This window comes from Talpa europaea (genome assembly GCF_964194135.1).
Source record: "Talpa europaea genome assembly, chromosome: 5".
NCBI lineage: Eukaryota > Metazoa > Chordata > Mammalia > Eulipotyphla > Talpidae > Talpa > Talpa europaea.
Genome location: NC_140071.1, coordinates 15,160,200 through 15,188,073, shown reverse-complemented (window position 1 = coordinate 15,188,073; position 27,874 = coordinate 15,160,200). Strand labels below are relative to the sequence as shown.

General features: G+C 40.6%; 1 protein-coding gene across 2 annotated transcripts in view; it reads left to right on the top strand.

The window, feature by feature from the left end:
* Positions 1–1,658: 1,658 nt before the first annotated feature.
* The window catches only part of DROSHA (drosha ribonuclease III), a gene marked incomplete at both ends in the record, with an annotated part of 101,689 nt that continues 75,473 nt past the window's right edge, over positions 1,659–27,874 (top strand). The window contains 10 exons of one of the 2 annotated variants that reach the window (XM_084233523.1): positions 1,659–1,678; positions 2,531–3,364; positions 7,382–7,474; positions 13,356–13,466; positions 13,698–13,929; positions 17,099–17,240; positions 19,222–19,376; positions 21,751–21,831; positions 26,127–26,213; positions 27,525–27,611. In XM_084233523.1, the coding sequence (XP_084089649.1) occupies positions 1,659–1,678; positions 2,531–3,364; positions 7,382–7,474; positions 13,356–13,466; positions 13,698–13,929; positions 17,099–17,240; positions 19,222–19,376; positions 21,751–21,831; positions 26,127–26,213; positions 27,525–27,611 (1,842 nt within the window). The remainder of the gene's footprint in view (positions 1,679–2,530; positions 3,365–7,381; positions 7,475–13,355; positions 13,467–13,697; positions 13,930–17,098; positions 17,241–19,221; positions 19,377–21,750; positions 21,832–26,126; positions 26,214–27,524; positions 27,612–27,874) is intronic. The other variant, XM_084233524.1, reaches the window with a different exon arrangement.

Here is a 27,874-nt window from a genome sequence, read left to right as displayed (position 1 = left end):
AATGGGCTTACTTCTTTTTATATTTTTATATTTTAAAAGGACAGGTTTACTAGGAGAAGGAAAGGAGAAGACATTTGCACAGATGCAAGTAGGCAGGAAGAGCTGGGATTACTTCTTAGAGCAAGGCGGGGGAGGACTTCACAGAGGAGGTGGCATTTGACTTTGGTAGATGGTTAGAAATTCAGTGGACAGATTCACAGGATAGAGAGTTTTAGATGAACTAGAGCTGGGAGAAATCTGGAATGATTGGTGTTTCATGGGGAAGGGTAGTAGAAGATAAGTTTGGAAGAAGTTGGGTCCAGATTGGAGAGGGCCATAAGTGCCAAGCATGGAGTTTGAATTCATGGCTTTTGACAGTCAGTAGTCCGTGGTGGCAAGATCAACTGCCTGGGCCCTAGGTTTATCATGAGGGTGTTGGACTGATCTGTAGTGGTTAATCAGATATTATTTGGTGCCTACTATCTACTAACCACAATGATAGGTGTAGGTAAATCTGAGTTTATCTTCATGAGCCATATCAATTAAGCTTATTGGTAAAACTTTTAGGTAGACTTTAGAAAGATACTTGTATGTTGAAGCTTTTTGTACTTAATATGTGTTTGAACTTTTTAAAAGATCATTTTGTTCAAGAATGTAGAAAGTAACTCATGTCCACAACATTTTTCTATAGAAACAGTGGAGAATATAAATCAAGAACAGAACGGTGACTCCTGTTTGTTTTTTTTTTTTTTTTAAAGATTTCTATATTTTATGTATACAGGAACTGGGGTACAGGCCAGAGGAGGGGGGTTGGTGTGAGGATTCACCAGAGACAGATCAGGGAACAGACAGACAGTGAAATACACTGCTGAGGGGAGCAGCAGGAGAGACAGGAGAGGTCTGTTGCACCATGTAGGTGTCTCCCTGGCGGCCAGGGATCTAACTTGTGCTGCAGAGGCTGTGGATAGCTTCACATTGCTGTGCTTAATCCCTTGCGCCACCAGGGAGGCCTGTGACTCCTGTTTTTGAGAGATAATTGTGTGTGAGTTTGAATGCTGGTCTCACTGTGAAGGAAACTGGAGTATGGAGGAGGGGAGAAGCAAATTAGAGATGGAATATGCCTAACTTTCTAGTCTTTTTTCTTTTTTTAATGATTTATTTATTTATTTATGATTACAAGAAGTGAGGTATAGGCCAGAAGTGTGGGGGATGAGAGGATTCATCTGAGACAGAGTGAGGAGTAGAACACGTAGATCTACTGAAATACACTGCTGAGGGGAGCAGTTGCGACACAGGAAGGTCTGCTGTGCCATGTGGGTTAGCTCCCTGGCAGGGGATCGAAGTCATGATGAAGTGGCAGTGGCAGTAGCTGGCTATTGCTTGATAGTGCTGAGACTTTAACCCCTGTACCACTAGGGAGGTCCCAATTTCCAGTCTTTTTTAGCTACTTACTGTTTCGTGTCAGCCAGACAGGTCACTAAAGTTTAGTTATAAATTTTAATTCAGCTCTTGTTAGAATGCTAAAATGCAACAGAGAATGCAAGATCAGTGGTAAGGAGATTACAGAAATATTTTAGAGCATTGGCAGTTTGGGAAATCTGTTTATGTCTGTTTTGTTCTTTCTGTCCTCTAGAGCTTATATCCTCTGCAGAAGATGTGACCTACCCAGGCAGTACATCATGATGCAAAGCAATACCTGGTGAGTGGTGTGATAGTAATGGCAGTAGTTTGGGAGAACAGAGAAGAGCAGTGACTGGTGCTAGGTCACGGAAGGTGGCGAGGATTTAGAGAGGAGAGGGGCTATATGCTCTTGTGGGCCATGTGCCTAACTGGGAACCCAGACCAGAACAGTTAATGAACTTTCCCTATCCTGATGGGTCTTGGGGTTTGAAGGTTCAGGCAGACGTTAAAGGTGGAATGGGTGATTCATTGGTGATTATAATTAATGGTAGGACATGCCAGGAAGAATCACAGAGTGTTGCCATCACAGGGGATGTTGTCAGATAATACCCTGGTGTCTGGAGAACCAATGAGTGGTATCATCAATCGAGGTTGGAAATGATGAAAAAAGGAGCAGGTTGTATCCTGGAGGGCAGATCATGAACTCCTCGCTGGGCGGGTCATGTTGCATGTGTGGTCTGCTGAGTGGGGAGCAAGGTGAACACAGGAAGAAACTGGTGCAGATGTAGAAAACGTGGGGGTTAGCGATGGGATGGCATGGTGATGTCAGTAGGGGGAACTTGAGCAAGGGTCTGATAGCAAATGCTTGAACCCTGGGGAGTTGGATTCGTCATGTTGGAGGTGGAGCAGCTTAGGGATTGACAGAGTCCAGGCACTGGCCATGGCAGTGGTGAGTGGCCAAGATGGGAATAGGAGCTTGTTGGCCATGAGGAGTTTCAGATATTACAGTGAACTCTGTAGTAGGTGGGTAGAGTATTCCAGCAACCTAATTGGCCTGTCAGTCGCTCCTGGAGGGGTTGGGCATTTGTGAAACTTGTTTACATAGTGAATTTTTCCCTGCACTTTTCTCCCTTTCTTTCCTCTAATGCAGTCATAGAATGACGTTTCACCCAGGACGAGGTTGTCCCCGAGGGCGAGGAGGACACGGAGCCAGACCCACAGCACCAGCTTTCAGGCCCCAAAATCTGAGACTGCTTCACCCTCAGCAGCCACCTGTGCAATATCAATATGAACCTCCAAGTGCTCCTTCCACCACCTTCTCGAACTCTCCAGCCCCCAATTTTATGCCTCCTCGACCAGACTTTGTACCCTTCCCTCCACCTATGCCTCCCTCAGCACAAGGCCCTCTTCCGCCCTGCCCAGTCAGGCCCCCTTTCCCCAACCACCAGATGAGGCCGCCCTTCCCGGTGCCACCCTGCTTCCCTCCCATGCCTCCGCCCATGCCCTGTCCTAATAACCCCCCAGTCCCTGGAGCACCCCCAGGACAAGGCACTTTCCCCTTCATGATGCCCCCTCCTTCCATGCCCCACCCCCCACCTCCTCCCGTCATGCCACAGCAAGTTAATTATCAGTACCCTCCGGGATACTCGCACCACAATTTCCCACCTCCTAATTTTAATAGTTTCCAGAACAACCCCAGCTCCTTCCCGCCCAGTGCTAACAACAGCAGTAGTCCTCATTTTAGGCATCTCCCGCCATACCCACTCCCAAAGGCGCCCAGTGAGAGAAGATCCCCGGAAAGACTCAAGCATTACGATGATCACAGGCACCGGGACCACAGTCATGGGCGAGGCGAGAGGCACCGGTCCCTGGATCGGAGGGAACGAGGCCGCAGCCCTGACCGGAGGAGACCCGACAGCCGCTACCGATCGGATTATGACCGGGCGAGAACGCCCTCGCGGCACCGCAGCTACGAGCGCAGCAGGTAACGCGCGCCGAGGCCCACTCAGGCAGGCTCGCCCCGCTCACCTGGGCAGGCCCGCCCCCTTCTTCCGCGAGCCAAACCAGCAAGCCACGGCAGTGCCATGCAGAGTTACAGAAGGAAGACGGGTTGGGGCAGCGCGGAAGAGAAGGCCTCCGTGTAGATCGGTCTCAGTGAACACAAGCCTGTTACTCTGCACAGCACAGTTGTTTTAATGTTGATGCTGACACAGCAAAGGTCTTGTGTTGTTTCTTGCACTGCCAGCTTTGACTGTGTTCAGTGGGATCATAACTGGTTATGGCACTAGAGTTCTTTCAGAGTGGAGGATCTGCATATGCTATCAGTTAGGAATCAAACTGCATTGCAGTCAGACTGCTTTCTCAGTTTTAGGATAAGTGGAAATTTAATAGACAGATTTGCATTCTGGCCTATTTTTTGTAAAATGAAATATCGACACATCATCAAAGTTAGTTTTCAAAATAGTTTTTAACTGTTGTTGTATTGAAACACATTCCTATTGAAATCAAATTTGTATATGAAAAAGATGCTATTCCATTCCAAATTACTTCTTTTTTTCCACAGACCAAGTCTCTTTATACATCAAAGAATAAGGTTTCTAGTAGGCCTTCTTAAACTGGGGTTTGGAATTCTATAAAGCCTCTGAAGTTGTATGCAAACTTTTATGTGTGTTTGTTTATATGTATTTAAATTGGTAGCTGACAGCATATTCTCCAAAGGTGGCCTGAGTCTTTCACCCCAAAGTCTAAGAACCGTCAGTGTAGGTTAAAAAAAAGAAAGATACACAGACAATAATTGTACTAATATTTATTTATAACTTCAGTGAACTCTTGATATTGAAGTTTGGAGGTTTTCCAGTTGTCAGCTTTATTCTTCCCTTTCTGCTCCTTTTGTGTGTTTTCCTTCATTGTGTTGTGACCTTCTGTGCTAAGAATGCTGTCCTCACCAAACCAGGGTTTGTGGAGAGCCAGTCTTGGCTCATGTAGAATCAGTTCATGTCATGGTTTCTTTGTTTTTCTCAGACTGTGATTTTGATTTCTGATTGACCATTCGGCCAATAAATGGTAGTGGTTACTCTGAGCCTTGAAAAGAGTGATTCATGCCGAAAGTCTGGTGCCCTGTAGACAGGAACTTGTGTTCTGCAGAGAGGACTGATTGCTGGTGGCTCAGATGACTGAGAGTTGATAGACTCTCTCAAAATCTTTTTCAGCATGAGTTACTGTGTCTGGTCAATTTTGTTAGAAGTCATTTTGTGATGAATTAGTTGTCAGGAGCCTGTGATATGTGAGTCTATTTCACAATTTAATGGGGAAAATCTAAACTGGAAAGTTTGTTAAAAGCTTTCTCCAGATTTGAAAGGGATTGTTAGCATCGCTCTCTCTGTGGTTCCCCAGAGCAGCCTTGGTGTTTCATGATATCAAATACATAGATCCACTTTTTCATGACCTTTTTCTAGAAATCATTTGCCCTAAAACAACCCTGTACAATTATTACTCAATCACATTTTGGAGGAGAAAAAGAAGGAAGATAGACTTCGTAAAAGGAAAGATTCACTTACCCCAAGAAGCCAGCGGAGATGACTGATTGCTGCTGGTGGCTCAGATGACTGAGAATTGGTAGACGCTCTAAAAATCTTTTTCAGCATGAATTACTGTTTCATTAAACAGCAAATTGTTTCAATTTGCCGCAAATTTCATTGCAGGTAGCATTTCTTTTTTCTGTTTTGTGGTGCCATAATCAGAGGAGTTTTAGGGCTCTATAAAATCCTAAATTCTTCCATCCAGGCTTAAACTTGGAGTTTTGTGTTTTGGGGGGGGGGGGAGAAATTAAAATGTCCTTTAAACTGAGGATCAGTTTACACCATCAGAAGTAAAATCAAGTACCAAAAACACTACCTTTAATTTCCATTATGCTAACCCATAGCTCTTTAACTATGAAGGAGCTATTTATGCATCCAGCCCATCTTTCCAAATGGCCTTTATATTAGAGTTGTTTTATAATGTTGTGCTTCAGGTTTTTGTCCCTGGAGCTGCCTTAGTGGCACAGCTCCTTTATAATTGGCTCCCTCGGGTCATAGGTAGAGCATCTGTCAGTCACCTGTCTTATAGGGTATGCTTCTGTGACATAAACATGGGGCACATCAAGTCCTCAAATAACTCCTAGAGTATTTTGGAAAAGCCAAAACCTCATGCATTTGTGCTGGGGTTGTTAAGTTTATGCAAATTTCAGTAGTCTATCCTCTGACTACTTCTCCCCTGGCTTTTTGGAGTGAGTCTTTCCTTTTACAAATTCTACCTTCTTTTTCTCCTCCAAAATGTGATTGAGTAATAATTACAGGGTTGTTTTAGGGCAAATGATTTCTAGAAAAGGTTTATGAAAAAGTGGATGTTTGTATTTGTTATCATAAAACACCAAGGTTGCTCTGGGGAAGGGGCAAAGAAGTGCAGTGCACTGAGCATGCTGATTTCCTGTGTGGTAACTTACTAGTGGTGTGGTAAAGAATGACTGATGTTATTTGCACAGAAATTTCCACAGCATCCCGTCACCAGTACAAAGAGTAGCTACCAGAGAGCTAGCATTATCAAGGAGTATTTTGGTGCTGGCAAATAAGGAATTGTCTTTGGAAAAGGAACTCAAACATTGGCTTTTCTTGTTTTCAGTGGTTTCTAATGTGATTTATATCCAAATTGATCTTTCCAATTCATTCCCACTCAGAGGTAGCAATCATTATCAGAAGTCCTGCTCTTCGATGTAAAATTCTAGACCTTAAAAAACAAATAGAAATTAGAAATGTCTTTTAACTTGAGTTTTTATTTAGAAATACAGGCAATTATTCTTTCAGCAACTATAGATTACATTACTGATTATATCACATCTTTGACATGTGGCACCACTTTCTAGTTTCTATAATTTTTGGATTTACTGCTAAAAGTAATCTGTGATTTTAGAAGTGTATCAGATGAAAAATGCAGAATCCTAAGCTCTGGCTTTTTTATTCTGGATGACTGGTGTGATAACCGAGGTATGTATATGTCAGAAGTATCACGGGAGTCTTTCTTAAGAAGGGTGATCTTTAAGTGAAAAAGCAATTTTTGTTTTAATATCAAAGATCAGTCATTGATCTCAATCAGTTTTGTAAGTTTTGCTTTAGTGTGTTGACATCTCCTCTGCTTTGCAGGGGCTTGGAGATATATTTGAGTTCATACATCTTTATAGTCTGCTTGTTGAGTGTACAGCATTTTTATAGCTTTATTCAGCAAGAATCCGGTTTTTTTTTTACCCTGTTCTAAGATTGGATGGTTATTTCTCTCAGATTTAATTCCATAAGAAACACACTGGAGTTTCAGTTATTGTTCCCAGATTTTTGTTGTACTTATTATAGAAATTGTACATTCCAGTCTTACATTGGAAGGTTATTTAAAATCCTCATTATGTTTTACATTGGGTGAGCTCAGTTTTTTTTACAGTTTTTTCCAGGTGAAAACCGCATTTCAAGGTACAGTGACTTACAGTCTCATGATGTCAGTGATAACCAGAACTCTGTCTCAGGCCTATAACCCGAAAGACTTTAGAGCTCTTTCATTATAGAACCTTGTTCTAATTTTTATATAAAAGGTATAATTTACATTATTTGATGATTGAAATTGAGTTTCCTAGAAATCAATAGGTGGTAGAATCCTTAGTTTTCCCTGTAGGTTAACTAACCAAGGATTGGCTGTTTGGAAGGGCTTGCGAGAGACTGAAAATAAAATTCCCTGTTGCTTTGCATCAAGAACGACTTCTTTCCTTAAAGAAAATGGCAGAATGTACAAGTTAATTAACTTCTGTAAAGTGAAAAGCTCCTTTATCCTCTAATAAATGAAGGCTAAATAAAAATGTCCCATAGAGAATACTGAAAAATTCTTAGATAAGATTCATTATTTAGAAGATGAATTCAGTGAAAAGAGATGGTGTTTTTGAGTCTTTCTGTTGAAAACAGCTCTGTGTATTAATTCCTTTAAGAGAGCGGGAACGGGAGAGACACAGGCACCGGGACAGCCGAAGATCACCATCTCTGGAAAGGTCCTACAAAAAAGAGTATAAGAGATCTGGAAGGTAAGCAAGGAGTTGACACTGAAAGAAGTCATAGAATTATCTCCTCAAATTCAGATTTTGTGCTTGTGCAAAGTATCAGCCAAGTTTTCAGAATAGCCCGAGTCTGTCCAGAATGCCCTGTGAAAAGCTAAAGCAGCCAGTAACATTAAAACCTTTATTCTTAAGATGTGTTGATTACACATAAGGAAAATTTTGATTAATTTCCCCAAATTAGAAATTATATGGGCCTCAGTTTGTATAGAACTATACATTAATAACTTAAGCTTTTAAAAACTTGGAAATTCACTATTACGTACTTATATTGCTTCAGAGAAAGCAGAACTGCAGTCATAGTTTATTTAGAAAAATAACATAGGGACTGTGATAAACCAAATTGGATATAACCAATTGGATAGCAAAGAAGATATTGACGTTGTCTAATGATAATTAAGAATAGCACTCTGAAGTCTGACAGATTTGGGGTGAGTTATTAATTCTCCCAACTTTGTTATTAGGCAGAGTTCCTTGACCTTTTTAAGCCTGAATATTTTTGTCTAAAATAAGCACAGTTTTATTGGCCTTATTGAATAGTGAGGAATTACTGAAATAATACGTATAAAACATTTAGGACTGAGCCCAAAGTTAGTACCAAATAAGTGGTCACTATATATAATTTTTTATTTGATTACTTGGCTCTAAAAATTAGTAGAGTATAAGAAGAGCAGAGAAAGGAATTAAAAGGCAAAAGAAATTAATGAAATTAAAAACAGCTTTAGCAGTATAACAACAACTCTAAATGGGAGATCTTTTTGAAGTTCATACAATTCAAAAAGTGGCAAATTGAGAAAAGAAAAACATTCCATTATGTATAAGAAAGGCTGTAGGAGATTTAAAAATTATGATATGTTGGTGTAAGTGTAGACATTTTATTAAAGAAAATTAAAAACTTGAATGTGATGTGATTTCTAATTGTTTCCTTCTCTGATTTCTAGAAAAACAAAAATTTATGTCACACAAAATGAAAATTTTAATAGGCCAATAGCCATGGAAAAAAATTCAAAAAGTTAAATTTGTACTACTGCCAAAAAAGTTTTAAACTGTTTCAGAACACTGAAGTAGAGGGAAGGAAAGTTCAGCTCATCCTGTGGTGCCAGGAAAATCCAGATGGTAAAACCTAACCAACAAAAAGAAAGCTACCAAACAGTCTCTTTTATGAATGTGGACACAGAAACTCTAGATAGTATATTAGCAAGTTGTTTGAGAGTTTATTCCAAGATTGCACGGGTAATGTTAGGTTACTATTAGGAACTCTGTAACCATCATTCTTTGTGTCAGGTCTACAGATTGTCTTAGTTCCTGCCTATTAGATATTTAAAATGAAGCCAGCATCCACTTAGTATGAATGTTGATAAACTAGGAAGATGAGCAGACTTCTTTAAGAAGATGGAGAACTTGATGTTAAAGGAACCAAATTTAATGTTGAAAACTTACAGACTTTCCCATACAAGTCAGAAAAGAGGCAAGGAGGCCCCTGTTACCTAACACTGTTTAACTGCATCATGAAGAAATGAAAACCATTGCTGTCAGTGTATCCCAGGTATTGTGCTGGTGTGAGTGATAGAGTCATTACGGGATCACTAGTTTACAGGAATAAGAAAGTAAAGTGCTGTGAGAAGTATTTTTGATAGAGCAATTACATGTTGCTCTGGGAACAATGAAAAGCTCAGTCTCAGCTAGTTAGGAAGAAATGGACATTCTGCTGACACCTGAAATTTGTGGGGGCTGCTATTAGGAGTGGGGGTGACTGGGGATGATTGAGGGGCACGATGAAAGTTGCAGTGTGAAGAAATGTTCTGAGCTGGAAGCTGGGAAGTGAATTTAGAAATCCGTTAAATCCGCTTTTCTAGTAATCCACTAACAAAATGATTGTGCTTAGACCAGGGCAGTGACAGTGGAAGTGGGGAGAGGTAGACCTAAGGTATTTATGACATAAAGTCCACAGGACTTGATAACCAATCAGATGTCTTAGGGGTGAGGGAAAAAGACTCAAGAGTCAACATCTGAGATGTCGTGTTCCCCGCTGAGGAGGGAGGTCACTGAGAAAGAGGCAAAAGAACGAGTTTCTCATGCTTGTGCAGTTTGAAAATCTGTGAGAAAATGAGATGAAATTGGGGCTTCCCTGGTGGCACAGTGCATTGAGCGCAGCGCTATGAAGCTGTCCGCAGCCTCTGCAGTGCCAGTTTGATTCCCGGTCGGCCAGGGAGATACCCACATGGCGCAGCAGACCTCTCCTGTCTCTCCTGCTGCTCCCCTCAGCAGTGTCTTCGTCTGTCTGCCTGTTCTGCTCCCTGCTCTCTGGAGAATCCTCTCACCCTCCCACTCCTCTGGCCTGTACCCCAGTTCTTGTATAAAAATAAATAAATCTTTAAAAAAAAAAAACGAAAATGAGATGAAATTGGATATATAATTAATTGTAATATGGGTGTACAGCTCAGAAAAGGAGATCCCTGCAGAAAATGCTAAGTGGCATGGATTAGGTTAGATTAACTAGGAAGTTTGTTCTGTGAGAAAGTGCCTGAGAGGAAGAGGAGAAGGAGAAGATTCTCCAGGAGAAAAACCAAGATATTTATATTGATGGAAGTTCCTGTGGACACTATGGGTTTGATGATTTTTAATGTAATGTACTAGAAATCACTTCAGTTTAGTGGTTTCATCTCCAGTGTCCAGTACCTTGTGGACAAAGCAGACTTGGATCAGCAAATGCAGAAAATAAAAATTACAGCTGTGAAGACTATAATGGAGGAAAACTGAACTAGTTTCTAGAAACAAAATATAATATACTAACGAACTGGTTTCTTTCAGATTTTGAAAGAAACACTTTTGAATTTGGATTTGAATTTCAGGATACCTGAGATACTTACCTAAAAAGATGTTCTGCTCCTGATTTGAGATGCCCCTCTCAAAAAGTGTTAAAACAAATTACTGATCGATGTTAACAACACAACACCCCGATCATCTCTTCAGAACACCTGCCTAAATGGGTGGGATGAGGATATCTTTGCCCCTGTTTCTTGGTGGGATTTTTAGAATATGTCAAACTGTCTGTGTCAAACAACCCTGTTAGCATTTTAACTACCACTTACTAGCTTTGTGATATTGGGCAAGTGATGTGATTTTTAATTGTTTGCTCCTCTGTAGGGGGATGTTAATATCTCCCTCCAAGGTTTCTTATGAAGATTAAATGTGTCAGTAAAGTGCTTAGTAGAATGTTAGGCTTACAGTAAACACAAAAAACAAACAAAAAATACACTCATGGAGCTAAGAGTTTACCGATACCAGCTAAGAGCATCCTCAGGAAAGTTAAAGAGGATCAGCTAAGAAATAATAACTCAGAGAAGGGGACAGCTGCAAAATAAATCTATCAAAATTAATAGCCTTCCTAAATGCCAGGATGACTTATTAGAAAGTATAATGGGAAAAAATAGATGCACTAAAGAAAGTATAAATTAAAGTTGAATATTTTAATAAATTCATAAAACATATAGACCAATGGGAAGAAATCTATAAATGTAGCTGATGACAAAGGAGATAATGTTGATGAATGGAGGACATACCTTCCTCCCATAATGAAAGACAGTGTTGTGAAAATACCGCTTTTCTTCAAAATAACCTAATTTTAATGTAACTTCAGTTGAAGTGCTGGTATGATGCCTCTTATATTCTTTGTATCATGTCTATTAAATTTTTCTTTGGAATAGAAGTTTGAATATTGAAGAAAAATAACAGGGACAGTTTATTAATTTTATTTTTTTTCAAGATTTATTTATTTATGCATACAAGAGCTGGGGTACAGGCCAGAGGTGTGGGGGTGAGAGGTTTCACGAGAGACAGAGTGGGAACAGAACAGGCAGATTGACTGAAATGCACTGCTGAGTGTCGAGTCAGGAGAGGTCTGCTGCACCATGTGGGTGGCTCCCTGGCTGGCTGGGGATCAAACTCATGCTGCAGAGCCTTCAGACAGCTTCATAGGTTGCGTCTTAACTGGTTGCACCACCAGGGAGACCCCCTAATTTTATTTGTATTAAAATGTTCCATAAAAACATAACAGTTGACAATTTGCTATGGGTTAAAAAGGTTAATAAAACACTGAGTAACTTTCAAGTACATGCAAAATTTTCATCTATTATAAAGTTGTTTTTTCACATCAGAGGAGAAACTGATATGGGGACAGTTGGCAAATCATATGAAGAAAAAACCTGAAATTAGATTTCTGTCTTATATCTTGAAGAGAAAGAATAAAAGTATTTAATATTAAAGCTAACTGATGAAAATATAAATTATTTATTTAATCTTGGGATGGGAAAACATACCAAACATGATACTAAGGCAAGAAGCATAAATTAAAACAAAACAACATCTAGATTTGGCCATATGAAAGTGGTATGTTGTAATAAATAAAAACAAATAGAAATAACAATAAGTAGAAATAAAAGGAAAACAACTGAAAATGGTTGTGGTACATGTGACAGAACAGTGATTGTTTTAATAAAAAACTTTCAATAAATGAAGAAAGACTACAACCCTAATTTAAAAAATATTGGATTAGCATCTTACTGGGATATTCATAAAAGAAGTGAAATGAAATGTGCCATTTCATTAGTGATTAAAAAATTAGAAGTTAAATTATTTTTTTCCTTCAGAATGGCAGAGATTAAAAACAGACATGTTGTCATGCTGTGTGGAAATGGGAACTCACATGTCATCTTGACACTTATCTGCAGAGAAGGCTTAAATATAAGAATACTATGTGTGAAATAATTTGACAAGTGTGCAAAAAACACAAGTGTGTTCATGGTTGTTTTTGATGGCAAAAAAACCAAAAACGGTTACAATCTAAAAGACTGATCAAATTTGTTGGATTATGGCATATGCATATACAAGAATAATATGCACTTATAAGTGTTTCAGTTATAGATGTGTTGAAATAGATGTTTCTGGATTTACTCGAATGAGACAAGCTATAGGATTCCTTTTTTGTTAAAACATATATACATATATATATATATATATATCTCATCTATGTTTTAGTACATTTGTGAAATATTGTTTTTATTGTTGAGTGGTGTTATTTATGGGTAGCTTTTTTGTTAATGTTTTTTTATTTTTCTGTAGTAGACATAGATACATTTTACTTTCTGTCCCTTCCCCCCCCCCCAGTGATGTACATTGTAATATTTAGAAGTTGCATAGATAAGTAACCTAATCATCTACCCCATCCCTCCCAGGTATACACATAATAACATAACCTGCCCTCAAACTAGAGGGTGGTAGAGTGGGTGGCAAGAGTGATTTGTGACTTGGTCTGACTATAAACTTTCTTGGATAATAATAACTTTGTAAGTGGAGCTATAAAGGCAGAGAGTCAAATTCTAATAAAACGTTTACTGGCTAGCTTCTCAAGATCTGTATGGTTCCATCCTAAATTGCTTGGCTTCACTTAAAATCCACCCTGTAGGTTTCCCCTCTGAGTACATCCAGAGGATGGGCTTTGGCTGATTTCAAATCCTACGAGTTCAAGGAGGTAGAGTTGTTTTTACCCTTCTTAATTGAATTAATATTAGTATTTTGTGGGCATCACAGTTAGACAAAGTGGTGATTCCCTGACTGGCAACACCTTGAGCTTTGGGAGAGCGAACAAAGGACGACTCACTGCCTCACTCCTGGGCTGTGGCTCTCAGGCTAAATTGACAGCCCAGTTGAGACAGCCCAGTTGAGACCATGTTTCGTGAAACCCATTTTTTTCTCATGGCAAGATGTGGAGGATTTAAAACTAGTATTCTCATTACTGAAATTGTCTGTACGTGGACATTTCCAAATATTTCCAACTATCTTTCTCTTCTAGGAGTTATGGTTTGCCGGTTGTTCCTGAACCTGCTGGATGCACACCAGAATTACCTGGGGAGATTATTAAAAATACAGATTCTTGGGCCCCACTCCCGGAGATTGTGAATCAGTAAGTAGATCTGGAGTAGGGCCTGGGAATTTGTGTTTTTAAGCAAGTAAACTTCAGGTGATTCTGATGCCACCAGACTGGTGTTTGGGAATCACTGCTTTAACAAAAAGTAAATATGGTGGCTTGCCATGCATTTTCATTTTAGGTGAAAAATGATCGAAACAGATGAAATAGAGTAGTTTTACAATGGAAGAACTTTTAATAATTAGCTCCCTTCACCCCCTTTTGAAGTCGCTCCCCAAGTAGGGAGAAGAAGCGAGCTCGCTGGGAGGAAGAAAAAGACAGGTGGAGCGACAGCCAGAGCTGCGGCAAGGAGAAGAGCTTTACCTCAATTAAGGAAAAGGAGCCTGAGGAGACACTGCCGGATAAAAATGAGGAGGAGGAGGAAGAGCTTCTTAAACCTGTGTGGATTCGATGTACTCACTCAGAAAACTACTACTCTAGCGACCCCATGGACCAGGTGGTAGGTCTGAGGGAGCAGAGGGCGAGACACCGGGTCTCTCCACCGGGCACTGTTGGCCTTTGGGGTCTGCCGTGTGCGTTGTGGGATGAGGAGAAGCGTGTCTGGGCTCTTGAAACCAGGTGCCTTCCCAGCTCTGACAACCAAAGCTGTCTTCAGACATTGCCGGATGGCCTCTGGGGTTGGGGGGGCCGGGCACCCCTAGTTGAGAATCATGGCCGTGGACAGAAGCTGTTTTACACAGGCAAGCCTGTGAGTGTCTCTTCATTCTGTGTTTCTGATACCAGTCTTGACACGGGTGGTTTTGTCAGCTTTCGTCTTTAACTGCTTTATGCAGTTTGTGGTGAGTGTGTGTGTGTGTGTGTGTGTGTGTGTGTGTGTGTGTGTGTATGTTTCCCCCAAGATGGGAAATAAAGACTTTGAGTTTGTGCCTTACAAATTTATCCTTGAACTAAGTTAAACCATGGGAAGCCACCACTGTTGTGCCTGGTTTTGTGGAAGGGTTGGTAATGTTACCTTCATCAAAGGACTCAAGGTGGGGCTCCTGAGGCCGTCAGGTGGGGTCGATGGCAGCGGGGCCCTCTCACTGTCATAGCGGGGCACCACTCCAGCACCTCTTCTTTTTCTTTCTTCTGTCTCCATTTTCTTTCTGTCACTCCCCCTTTTCTCGAACCTTCTCTTCAGGCATTATGCCTCCACCCCATTAATGTAGACAGACTTGCCAGAGGGTAGATAGTAATGCTTATTGATTCAATGAATGAAAATGAGTATCTTCAAATGTAGGGCAAGCAGGTGGAGATGTTGGATTTACTGCATGAGATTAGATAAGAAAACTTTAATAGTTTTACGTGGGTCAGGCCCTTCTCCAGGGGGAGTGTGAAAGGAGACTCCCTTACCTCTGGAAGAAAAGGGCTTGAGAAGTCTCTCAAAGTGGTGTGATAATTTATTGATAAATTAGAGCAGGGTTTAAATTATCATTCCTGGGGCCTCCCTGGGGGTGCAGGGGGTTAAGCACCGTACTATGAAGCAATCTGTAGCCTCTTCAGCACGAGTTCGACCCCTGGCCAGGTAGATACCCACATGGCACAGCAGACATCTCCTGTCTCGCCCGCTGCTCCCCTCAGCAGTGTGTTTCAGTCAGTCTGCCTGTTCTGTTCCCCGCTCTGTCTCTGGTGGATCCTCTCATCTCCCTCCCAACCCCCCATCTCTGGCCTGTACCCCAGCTCTTGTATACATAAATAAATAAATCTTTTAAAAAAATTATCGTTCCTGTGATACAGGGAAGGGAAAGTTCTCACACATGGTGCTGGAACTTTGCTTCTCACATCATCTTATTTAATCCTTAAGACGTCCCTGGCAAGCAGGTGTCCTGCGAGGAATGCTGCTGTGTAATAACACTTGACTCATTGTGACTTAAACAAACCAAGTTAATTTTTCTCTTACTGAGCTGTCTGGAGGGAGGCCATTGCCAGGCTTATTTAGTGCCTCTATGATGGAAGACTCTTTGGCATCTGGAGGCTCATGGATCATCCCCCACTGCTGCAGGTGTCAGTGGCTCTCCAAGTGGGGGGACTCCCATACCTGTGTCCAAAGACTTGCTGAGGAGGTGGTGTTGGCTCAGTGTTCTCCTCGTTATCTGTCTACCCCAGGGCTTCTTTGCCTTTAGTGCTCTAAGAAGTTTCCACTGACTTTAAGGCTTAAAACGACAGGTGTTTATTCCTCACACTTCTGCAGGTCAGATGTCAAACTTGGATGTTGCCCACTAACTCATTGTCAGCAGGACTGCCTTTCTGGAGAAAATCTGTTTTCTTGCTCACTCACATTGTTGGCAGAATTCAGTTCCCTTTGGCTTTAGGAAGGCTTTCTGTTGGGCAATGAAAACTGCTTCCCGCGTCTCGAGGCTGCAGGCATTCCTGGGCTCGTGGCCCCTTCCTTCATCCTCAGAAGTAGCAGTGCAGGTCAGGTGCCGTTCGTGTTCTGAGTATCTCTTGCACCTCTTGCTTTTTGGCAAAGGCTCTACTTTTAAGGATTCATCCTTCAAAGGTTGTGTCCCCCCAGATAACCCAGATAATCTCCCCATCCCAAGTTCTGTAACCTTACTCATCTCTGCAAAGTCCTTTCTGCCCTGTAAGTAACATGCGGTATCCCGAGATTAGGAAGGGGGCATGTTTGGGTTGTAATCATTTTGGGTTGGAGAGCAGTCCTCTCACTCTGAGATCAAAGTTCTGTCCCCCAAATCTGTGGGGAACCCTGTTTCTGTTAGCAAGGAAGAATAGGAGGATGCTGCCATTACTCTTAAAACTAGAAGACACTGAGGTTCAGAGAGTTTAACTAGGCAGAACTGGTTTTATTTCCTATTGGTGTTATGGGTATGTTAATACTCATAACAGGAAGGAAGGAAGACTGATTTGAACCATAAGCCTGACTTTGTCTCGAGTTCGCCTTCTATGCTGCAGAGAGCTGGAAGGAGCTCTGTCAGAAGACCCCCATGTGGTCAGTGTTAGCAGTGAGACGGGGCTGAGGACATGCCCTTCCCCTCTCCTGTTGGGATAACTGCAGGTTTCATGATTTCTTTTAATTTTACTTTCATGTCTGAAAGTTCTGCTTGCTTGCATTTTGGAAATGACTTAGTCAGAGATGATGGACATTTAAAGTGATTTTCAACCTGGGAAGAGAGGAGGGAAAAGTGGGGAACTTTCAAGAATACATTGCTGGACCCCTATGTTTGTGGGGTGGTATGTGTGAGAGAGTGTATCCCTGTGTTGAGCTCTGTGTGGGGACAGGACATATAGGTAATTTCTTGATTTGGGGGTTAATGTGGAAGATGGGCTCTGGGGGATTTTCACTCAGGGTGAGGAGATGTGTGTTCCCTGGGAGGGTCTCAGATATCATGAGTTTTCAGGGGGCTCAGGATTTTGTTGTTGTCATATCAAAAAGGCCTGGGTAGACAGTTCTGGTGCTCCTGAATGTCGGCAAGGTACATTTTTCTGATGTCTGTGTCAGCCGCGAATGTCTGGATTCCGGCCATCGTTTTGTTTTTAAGCGTTTGTTGAATCGAGCATTGAACCAGGACATCGTGCTCTTACAAGTCTTTGATTCCTTGTAAGGTTCCATGTCTCTTTGGTTAGACTGACTAACATAGTTCCTAACATCGATCCTTTCTTTTTCAAAGGGAGATTCTACCGTAGTTGGAACGAGTAGACTCCGCGACTTATATGACAAATTTGAGGAAGAGTTGGGGAGCCGGCAAGAAAAGGCCAAGGCTGCCCGACCCCCGTGGGAGCCGCCCAAGACGAAGCTCGATGAAGATTTAGGTGAGTCAGAAGTTACTAGACAAGACTGTGCTTTTGTGTTATTCCTTAATCCTGGACTTTTGGGGAGTGTCCTTGAGATTCCCACATCTAAGTTTTCTCTTTTTCATTGCATTTTCCTTAGTCGCAGTTAGTAAAACATGTAACAGTGAACTCTCATCTGAGCATATTTTTCCTTAGTTGTGTTCAGCAGAGCATGTAAGTAGTGGCATTTGCAAGGCATGCCAGCCATCATGCCTCCTGCAGAATGGCCAGTCTTAGCATCGAAAGGATGGCACTCCTGCCCGTGAAAGCAGGAGTTTCTGTTTCTGTGGCTCTGACGGGGAGGTGTCCCCTGAGGCCTCTCCATTGCCAGGGCACTCCTGGTTTGATGAGGAAATGCCAGCTCTGGCCTTGCTCTGTTTGAAGGCTTCCCTGCCCACAGTGACCAAAATTTTCTCATATGATGCTCCGTTTTTTTTTTTTCTGTGGCAGTACCAATGGTGAGCTATTTGGGGAAAGGAACTGCTTTTTACCACTGTGTCCGTACTCCCTAGTAGAATACTGTCACACCCAGCGTGCCCTTTCCTGCGTGTTCTCTGCTCCCCTTGTCTCCCAGGCTGACTGGCAGTATCCATGGTGGGTAAAAGCACTGGCTGAAAAAACCGTCCTGGGTTCGAATCTCTGCTCCCTCACTTGATATGTGACACTGAGAAAGTGATTTTATTTTTGCACCCCTCACTTTTCTCACTGGTAAAGTAGGGGTGACAGTAGTATCTCTCTCCTGCAGTACAGTAAATACAACTGCGTAAGGATTAGAGCTTATTGTGCTCTACTACAGTAATCTCTTGTAGGATTAATTAAAGTTCTAGGCCTTGATTTTTTTAATTGTAAATCCTCCCGCAGTAAATTATAAATCCTTGTACAGTAGATCCTTAATGCCGTCGTCAACAAGTTCGTGGCAATCCTCACTTAATGTCGTGAATAGGGTCTTGGAAGTGGCGACTTTAAGCAAAATGACTCATAATGAAACCAAGTACTTAAATGATGTCATTTTGTTCAACGCAGGGTGGGATTTCTTTTTTCTCATCAGTGTTACAGTGGACAACATTGAATGGGGCAGCATTATTGGAGGACTTGCTATAAAACATACATCCTAACTGTTTTCAAGTGTACAGTTTAGCAACGTTAAGTGCATTCATACTTTGTGACCTGTCTCCAGAGGCTTTTCATCTTGCAAAACTGAAACCCTGTACCCCTTAAACTACCATTTTCCTTTTTGTCTTTGGATTAGACTACCGTTAAGTACCTCATAGAAGTAGAATCATAAAGTATTTGTCTTTTTTTGTGACTGGTCTATTTGTTAGCCTCTTTCTTGGTCTTCCAAGATATAAAATCTTTTATTGTTACTATTGAGAGGGGAAAAATATGTAAAATCTTGAGTCGGGCATTCCTAGCGCCTCAACTCCTCAGCTTCTGGTATTTTCCTGTGGGGCCTTTGCTCTGGCCATGTCCACCCATGCTCCTGCCTCTGCTTCTGCCTGTAATGCTCCCTCTGCTTCCTTTACTCATATCTCCTCCTCATTACTCTTACTCTAACTTCACCCACCTCTGTCCCTGGATCCCACACCCCCTTCCAGGGAATCAGCAGTGGCTGCTCTGGATCAGGGGAGGCTCTCCCTTTTCTAAATTGCTGTGCCCTTTACAATGTGCCCAACGATGTGTTTTACATTTTCTCTGACATTGTTCTTCCATCTTTCTTTCTCTCTAAAAATCTTTGTTTTCTTTGCTTCCTCAGCTAGATTGTGACACAGCATTATGAGCTGTATTCTTTTTCATGGCATTGCTTAGCAAGCTTGGCACGAGTTGGCACTCGAATATTTGCTGGAAGAATCAACAACTGCCCCTGGCATTTGGAGGTTTGGGTCATTTGGAAGTCTCCGCAGATAACCAACCTGTGACTTTCTTTGACGTCTTTCCATGTTTCTTCCCTAACCTCCACTAGAAAGTTCCAGTGAATCTGAATGTGAGTCCGACGAGGACAGCACCTGTTCTAGCAGCTCAGACTCTGAAGTGTTTGACGTCATTGCAGAAATCAAACGCAAAAAGGCCCATCCTGACCGACTTCACGATGAGCTTTGGTACAACGACCCAGGCCAGGTGTGCATGTTTTATGTTCTTGCTATGAAGGTCACGGACCCACACACCGTATTTACGACTCCAGGCTCCAAAGATGAATGCTGGCTGGGACTGAAGCTGAATTTTACTCTCAGGGTTTTGTGTCATTCTTCAGAGCTTATTTCTTTTCGACCTTAACGTTCAGCTCCAGCGCATAAGCACCAAAGCAGCCGTTCCTTGAATCATTTTTGCCGATGTTTGTAAATTCTATGTGAGGGAGCAGGATAATGGTGCTGCCTCATTAAACTTGCAGTAAATGGAGGGAGACAAATGGTAGGATGAGAGAGAGAGAACTGGGAGGTCTTTTTAAAAGCATTTCACCTGGAAATGCAATATAGTAAACAGTGTCTTAAGTCCTGTAAGACTTCATATTTCTTACTTGGTAATAGTCAATTCCTTATGAGTTCTCTTCCTTGTTAAGCCTGTTGAAGTTTCTGATGTGAGAGCTGGACAGGATCATTTTTATCTTTAGTTCCTTTTTATTATAAAGTCATACAGAATATAAAATAGTATCTTCTAAAAGATTTGTATTTCACAAATACACATTACATACAAAAATAGTATCTTTGCTGCATGTAAATTATTAGATACATGTAAGAAGATAATTTTAAATTTATATTTTTATAAGTAAATGCCAGTGATTCTATATTAATTTGAACGTTCTTCTGGTGCCTGCTAGATAGATACAACTATCTTTTTTCCTTAATGTAATTAAAATGTCTGATAGAAATGTGCTTTGTGGCCCCTTTAGCTTCCTTAGAATTGAGCAGAAATATCTGCCAATTGTCAATTTTAAAACTTACTTTGACATAGTAACCATGTACATGATTTTTTAAAACAACCCATATGACAGCTAAGTCACATACCATACAAGGCACATTTAAAGTGTACAACTTAATGTTTTTTAGTATATATCCACCTTTGAAAGGTGGAATGTAGCACCCTTTTTGCTTCTCTAGAAACCCATAAGCACTGAGTGAGCCCTGCACATTTTTCATCACAAGTTGTGACCAGCATGAAAGTGTGTCGTGACTTAGGAGGGAATCGTATTACATCTTGTTTGCCAGCTGTTACTCTGGATAATATCTTCACTTGATACTGTTTTAGGTAGTAATGTTATTCCTCTGCCCTACCACCTGGAACTGTAGATTTCCCAAAAGGCTAAAGGAAGTCATAATTTTCACTCTGTATTTCTTTTCAAAGTTCTACTGAGACATTTTCATTGGACACATGATTTTCCAGCCCCTAGAACTTTAAAGAAATATGTGTGTGTCATCATAGGTGCTCTGTACGCATAGTATAATTTAATTAATCCAGTGAGACATGGAACTCACTTTCACACTCTCCAAATTGATACTTTTCTCTCCCTTTTGATGCAGTATTACCATTTGCCTTGGATAATCTCGTGAAACTGGCTTTGAAGGCCTTTCAAGATTTTGACCTCAATTCTGCTTTGATTTTTCTCACTCATATAAATGATCCTTTCCATTTAGGTGGGTCTCGTGTTCCTGAGCAGAACATAGCCTCTCTTCCTTTTCTTTTCCCCTCATAGTGGTGCCCCTTGTAGAATAGCCATCATCTCTTCCTGTCTCTCTGAAGCCTTTCCGACTAACCATTGCAGCCCCAGGGATTTTTCCACCTGGATGCACATTTTGTTTCTTTTTTTAAAAAAAAAAATCACTAAGCATGTCATGTATGTCTTATTTCTCCTCTCTGGAACGAATGATCCTGGAGTATATCCTGAGCTGCTTACCTCCCTTCTCCACACCGTTAGCAGGGCCTTTCTCTCTGGGAAGCAGTTAGGACTTACTCACTTACCGAATCACATGACTGGAGTTCAGTTCATAGCAGAAAACTGAATTCAGCTGGAAAAACAGACAATGACTAACCTGATGGTGTCAAAAGGTTTTCTGTCGGCTTCAGAGATACCTTCTGGGGTCTCTTTTGAAAACATTTAATGTGCAGGTCACCTTCAGGCATTCTCTGTGTTGCTTCAGGGTATAAATTATGCCTTTCTTTTGTGGAAGCGTCATTTATTCTGAAATAAGAAATAGAGAAAGGTACTGAAAGGTGCTAAGAGAAGATGGGGGCAAACTGTGTGCTGACAGTGATATTTTCTGCTTGGCTGCACCAAATACTTGGGAATCCAGACTTGTCATACAGTTTCCCTTTATCAGACAATATAGACAGTTTGCAGCTTTATTGGTTTTGGAACATCCGTTTAATCTCCTAACCGTGACAGCCTCTTCAGAGCTTCGGTACTCATGACATTAAAACCACACAGTTTCTAAGGCACCATTGTGCGTGTTGTGGACTTCCCCCCAAATAAAAACAAATTACATTCTCTTTCTGACAGATGAATGATGGCCCACTCTGCAAATGCAGCGCAAAAGCGAGGCGCACAGGAATTAGACACAGCATTTATCCCGGAGAAGAGGTAACCACTTTGGATTATTATATCGGTAACGCCAAGAATCCAGAAGTAGACAGATGCTGTTGCTGTTTTTTTCCCCATAAAGGAAATAATACCATGGAAATGTTTCTTCATTTTGCCTAATAGCCTCTGTTAACTGATAATGGGAGAAGAAATGTTCTTGGCTTGTGGAGATGGAGTGTGGGGGATGTTATCAAGGAAACACTCAGAGTTTTGGAAGGGCCCATATTTAAAATAGGCAAGGTGGATTTGAACTGTGTTTTTTTATTTTATTTTATTTTATTTTTTAGTTTTATTTTTTAATTACTTTTTTAATTTATTTACATCATTGTTCATTTTTAAACAATATTTGCTTCCCCCCACTCCCTCAGATGTAGTCCCATAGAATTTCCTTCCCCAATGCACCCGTGCACCCTCACCTCAGTCCCCCGTGCTCCTCCCTCCCTCCCTCTGATCCCTCTCCCGCCTCCTCCCCTGCAGGATGTCTCTGATTTATAATTGTCCGTTTTTGCTTTGTTGTGTTTTGTACTGTTATTATTTTTTTACACTGATGTCTTATTTGGGTCCCCTATATTCCTGCAATAAGTGAAACCATCCAATATTTTTCTTTTTCCTTCTGGCTTATTTCACTGAGCATAATTCCTTCTCGTTCCATCCACGTTTCTACGAATGGCATGAGTTTATTTTGATTGCTGAATAATATTCCATTGTGTATATATGCCACATCTTCTTGATCTAGTCATCTATTTTTGGGCATTTGGGTTGTTTCCAGGTTTTACCTTTTGTAAATAGTGCTGTAATGAACATAGGGGTACAGGTGGTCTTTTGAATCAATTGAACTGTGTTTTATTATTTTTAAATACCCTGAAATTGTACATATTGTGAAATTTTTTTTCATATTTTTATCATAAATCATTGTGAATAATCCCAAAGAAATGATCTTACCGAGTGACTGCGAGGCACATGACCACTTCTCTTTATAAGGGTTTGCTGTTGTCTTTGTCCCACCCACTGTGAGTAGTACAGGGACTGTTTACCGATGTACCCCAAACCCTGGCTCATTGTGGAGTAGAAGGTTCCCTAAAAAGCCAGCAGCTTCAGACTGCACTCGTCACCGTTGGGTAGCAGGCTGATCTTTGAAGGGCAATCTGGGTGGACAGCTGCGCTAGCTGAGCTGGCTGCAGGCTGGCCCATACTCAGAGTTTTGCTGTTGAATTCTGTGTTTTTCTATACCACATGTGAGTGAAGTCAGTCAGTGTTTGCCTTTCTCCTTCTAGCTTATTCTGCTTCGTATGGTCCCCTCCAGTTCCATCCATGTTGTTACAAATGCCAAGATTTTTTTCTTTCTTTCTTTTTTTAAAGCTGAAAGCAGTCCACTGTGTATAAACCATATCTTCTTTTTTTTTTAAATAATAAATTTTATTTTTATATTCCCCATACAATTGCAGCCCCCCCCCATTCTGACCCCAATCCCTCCCCTCCCGCCCCCGCCCCCCCTAAAAGTGTCTCTGGTTCATAGTTTTTTGTTGATTTTGATTTTCACTTTCTTATAGTTATTCATTTTCCTGGTCCCTTATTTAAGTTTTCTAGATTCCTGCTATGAGTGAGACCATCCGGTATTTTTCTTTTTCTTTCTGGCTTATTTCGCTGAGCATGATCCCTTCCAGCGCCATCCATGTTGCTGCAAATTGCATGTGTTTATCTTTTTTGAATGCTGAGTAATATTCCATGGTGTATATCAGAGAAAACACATATGTAGTGGGAGACTTCAACACACCACTATCAACAATGGATAGATCAACAAGACAAAAAATAAGTAAAGAAACCAAAGCTCTAAATAAGAACCTAGAGCAATTGGGCTTAACAGACATCTATAGAACACTAAACCCCAAAAAAATGGAGTACACATTTTTCTCAAGCGCACACGGACCATTCTCCAGGATCGATCACATACTGGGGCACAAGACAAACATCAACAGATACACCAAGATTGAAATCATATCAACCATCTTTTCTGACCATGAAGGCATCAAACTAGAAATAAACCATAAAAAGAAGGCAAGGAACTTTCCTACCTCATGGAGATTAAAAACCACACTACTGGAAGACCACTGGACTAATGAGGAGATCAAAGAAGAAATTAAAAAATTCTTTGAATTGAACGACAAGGAGGACACCAATATCCTAAATGTATGGGATGCAGCAAAAGCAGTAATAAGAGGAAAATATATAGCAATAGAAGCTCACATCAAGAAACAAGAAAGAACGCAAAGAAACAACCTAATCTCGAAGCTCAAAGATCTAGAAAAAGAACAACAAAAAAACCCCAAAACCAGTAGAAGAAAAGAAATAATAAAAACCAAAGCAGAAATAAATGAAATTGAAACTAAAAAAACAATCCAAAAGATCAATGAAACCAAGAGCTGGTTCTTTGAAAAAATCAATAAAATAGACAAACCCCTAGCCAGGCTCACAAAGGAAAAAAGGGAGAAAGCACAAATAAACAGGATCATCAATGAAAGAGGAGAAATCACAACGGACACAGCAGAAATCAAAAGAATAATCAGTAACTACTATGAACAGTTATATGGAAACAAGTTTAACAATCTAGAGGAGATGGACAAATTCCTACAACTCTACAATCACCCAAAGCTAGATAAAGAAGAAATAGAACACCTAAACAGACCAATTACAATTAGCGAAATTGAAATGGTAATCAAAAACCTCTCCAAAAACAAAAGCCCAGGACCTGATGGATTTACAAATCAATTCTACCAAACATTCAGAGACGAATTAGTGCCTATCCTTCACAAACTCTTCCAAAAAATTGAGAAGGAAGGAACAATACCAAACACGTTCTATGAAGCCAACATTACACTAATACCAAAACCGAACAAGGACAACACAAAAAAGGAAAACTACAGGCCAATCTCCCTAATGAACACTGATGCAAAAATCCTCAATAAAATTTTAGCTATCAGAATCCAACAATGTATCCATAAGATAATTCACCACGACCAAGTAGGATTCATTCCAGGGACACAAGGGTGGTTTAACATCCGAAAATCAATCGTTATCCAAGACATCAACAAAAAGAAATATAAAAACCATATGATAATATCAATAGATGCTGAGAAAGCTTTCGACAAAGTGCAACACCCATTCATGATAAAAGCCCTTGAAATTCTTGGGATACAAGGAACATACCTCAACATCATAAAGGCCATCTATGACAAGCCAACAGCCAGTATCATTCTCAATGGTGAAAAGCTGAAAGCAATTCCTTTAAGATCTGGAACAAGACAAGGCTGTCCACTCTCACCACTGCTTTTCAATACAATACTGGAAGTCCTAGCCAGAGCAATAAGACAAGAGAAAGACATCCAAGGAATCCAAATAGGAAAAGAAGAAGTCAAGCTATCACTATTTGCAGATGATATGATAATATACATAGAGAACCCCAAAAACCATATCTTCTTAATCCATCAATGTGTCCTTGGGCACTTGGTTGTTTCTTTAACTTGGCTGTTGTATATAGTGCTGCAGGCAACACAGGAATGCATACATCCCTTCAGATTACTGTTTTTGCATCCTGCAAGTAGAGACTTAGGAGTAGGATTGCTGGATCATAAAGTAGACCTATTTTTAATGTTCTGAGAAGTCTTCATACGGATTTCCATAGGGGCTGGGTCAGAAGGTTCCTTTCTCACATATCTTCACCATTACTTGTTCTGGTCTTTTTTTTTTTTTTTTTTTTTTTGGTGGGACTCTCCCCGGTGGCCGGGGATGGATGGATCTGGCCCTGCAGAGGCTGCGGGCAGCGCTGAGCCACCAGGGGAGGCCTTTGTTCTGGTCTTTTTGATGGGCTGTTCTCATAGAAGTGAGGAAGTACTTCTTTGTGGTTTTGATTTGCATTTCCCTGATGAATTGTGTTGCTGAGCAGAAAAGGCAGTGTTTTTTGTTTTTTGTTTTTTTAAAGGTTGATTTTATTTGTCTATACAAGAGCTGGGGTGTAGGCCAGAAGTGTGGGGGCAGTGAGAGGATTGACCAGAGACAGACTGGGGAGTAGAACAGGTGGATCTACTGGAATACACTGCTGACAGGAGCAGTGGGCAAGACATGCGTGATCTGTTGCATCGTGTGGGTCACCTCCCTGTCTGGGGAGGTGGTTGCTGATAGCATCATAGTGCTGAGACTTAACCCCTTGTACCACCAGGGAGGCCCAAGGCAGTGTATTTTTAAAGAAAAATATTTGGCTATTTTACTTTTAAACTTGCTTTTGATTTTTCTACCCTCAGGCCATCAAGCCCTGCCGACCCATGACCAACAACGCTGGCCGACTTTTCCACTATCGAATTACAGTCTCCCCACCCACAAACTTTTTAGTAAGTATCTGACAGAATCAGATTTGACTTCTTTTAAAATGTAAATAAGTGAATGTATGTAAATAAATTAAGATGTGAGTAGGCTAAATACTGATACAGTTCTTAAATGGTCTTTCTTTTAACATCTTTTATTCTTCTGTTCTTATGGTGACCTTTAGTATGTTTTTTATTTTGGCTTCCTCTCCCTGTACTATTTTCTGTACCTTTTTTCATTTGTATACTTGGTATCATGTGATAGCCAATGAATTATGGAGCTGTTCATTGGACCTCTGGAGCTGGAAGAATTTGCAGAACATATTTGTAATTCTAAAAAATCAATAAATAGTTTATATATTAACTAGTAACCCTAACAGGAAAATCTGTAATTCTTATCACAGTAAGAATAATGCCTAATATTTCTTTATATTTGTAGTTGTTATACCTAATTCAGAATAGCTTTCTTGAGTTGCTCAGATAAAAAATAACAGCAATGTTGGCAAAACAAGTAAGTATATTTGGATATTCTTTAGTACCACTTAATTCTTCACATAAAATATATATATATGCATCTGTTTACACACATACACATATATGATGTTTAAAAGATTGGTGTTCATTACCTATATGAAAAAGGTATCTTTTAGTCTACCAATCTTGATAACTACTCCATCGTTAGCATTTAGGATTAAAAATAGTGGGATATCAGAATGGCATAAGGAAGAGGTCTCTTTATGCTTACAGTGACATTTATTATATTTTTTAATTATTGATTCCGCTTTCAGGTTAAAAGTCTTTGAGATTATGTAGGACTCAGTTGATTGTGGCGTTTGGTGGGTTGGCTTCTCTTCCAAGGACTTTTTGAACAGAACCCTGAGCCCTTTCAGAGCCTTCCAGGCTGTTGCTAGTCATGTGACCAGAGTGATACTGAGTAATTTTTCCACTTTGAGCTTCTTGTTACATGTGTTACCATCTTGTTCCTGTTAGGACTCCTGTTAGTTCAGAACTACTGTTCAGTAAGAATAAGATGGTAATATGTGGGATTAAATAAAACAGGTTTCTAGAAAATGAAGCCATTTAGCCTTTTTCCCCTTTTATGGTATCCGTGACAAACTTGCTTGTCTTTGACTATAAATATTACTGAAGCCAGAGAAATCTGCCACGCATGAGAATTCCATCTAAAATTTTTGCATAAAGTTTTCCCTGGTGTTTGGAAAAACTTTAATGGAATGCTTGCACATTTTCCTGTTGGTGGCTTCGTGTCCTGATGGATTTCTGCATATGCAAATCATGTCTTTTATTTAATTCATGGTTTGTGCTTCTGTTTGCTTTTAGACTGACAGGCCAACTGTGATAGAATATGATGATCATGAGTATATCTTTGAAGGATTTTCTATGTTTGCACACGCCCCCCTGACCAATGTAAGTATGTGCTAATTGGCTGGCTTTCTCTTTCCCCATACCTTCTGCCTTCCCTTAATTCTTTCTAAAAGCCAAAATAGATTTCCTCTCATCTGACTTCTAAGTCACATTTACTTTGTGTCCCTCTGCATGAACTGCAGGAAGTCTGTGGCAGTGTGTCAGGTGGGAGTGTGACATCTGTGCTAATGAGTCACAGGTTTGGTTCACATTAAGTGGTGTAAGTAAACATGTGTCAGAATAACATTTTGAAAGTGTGAAAGATT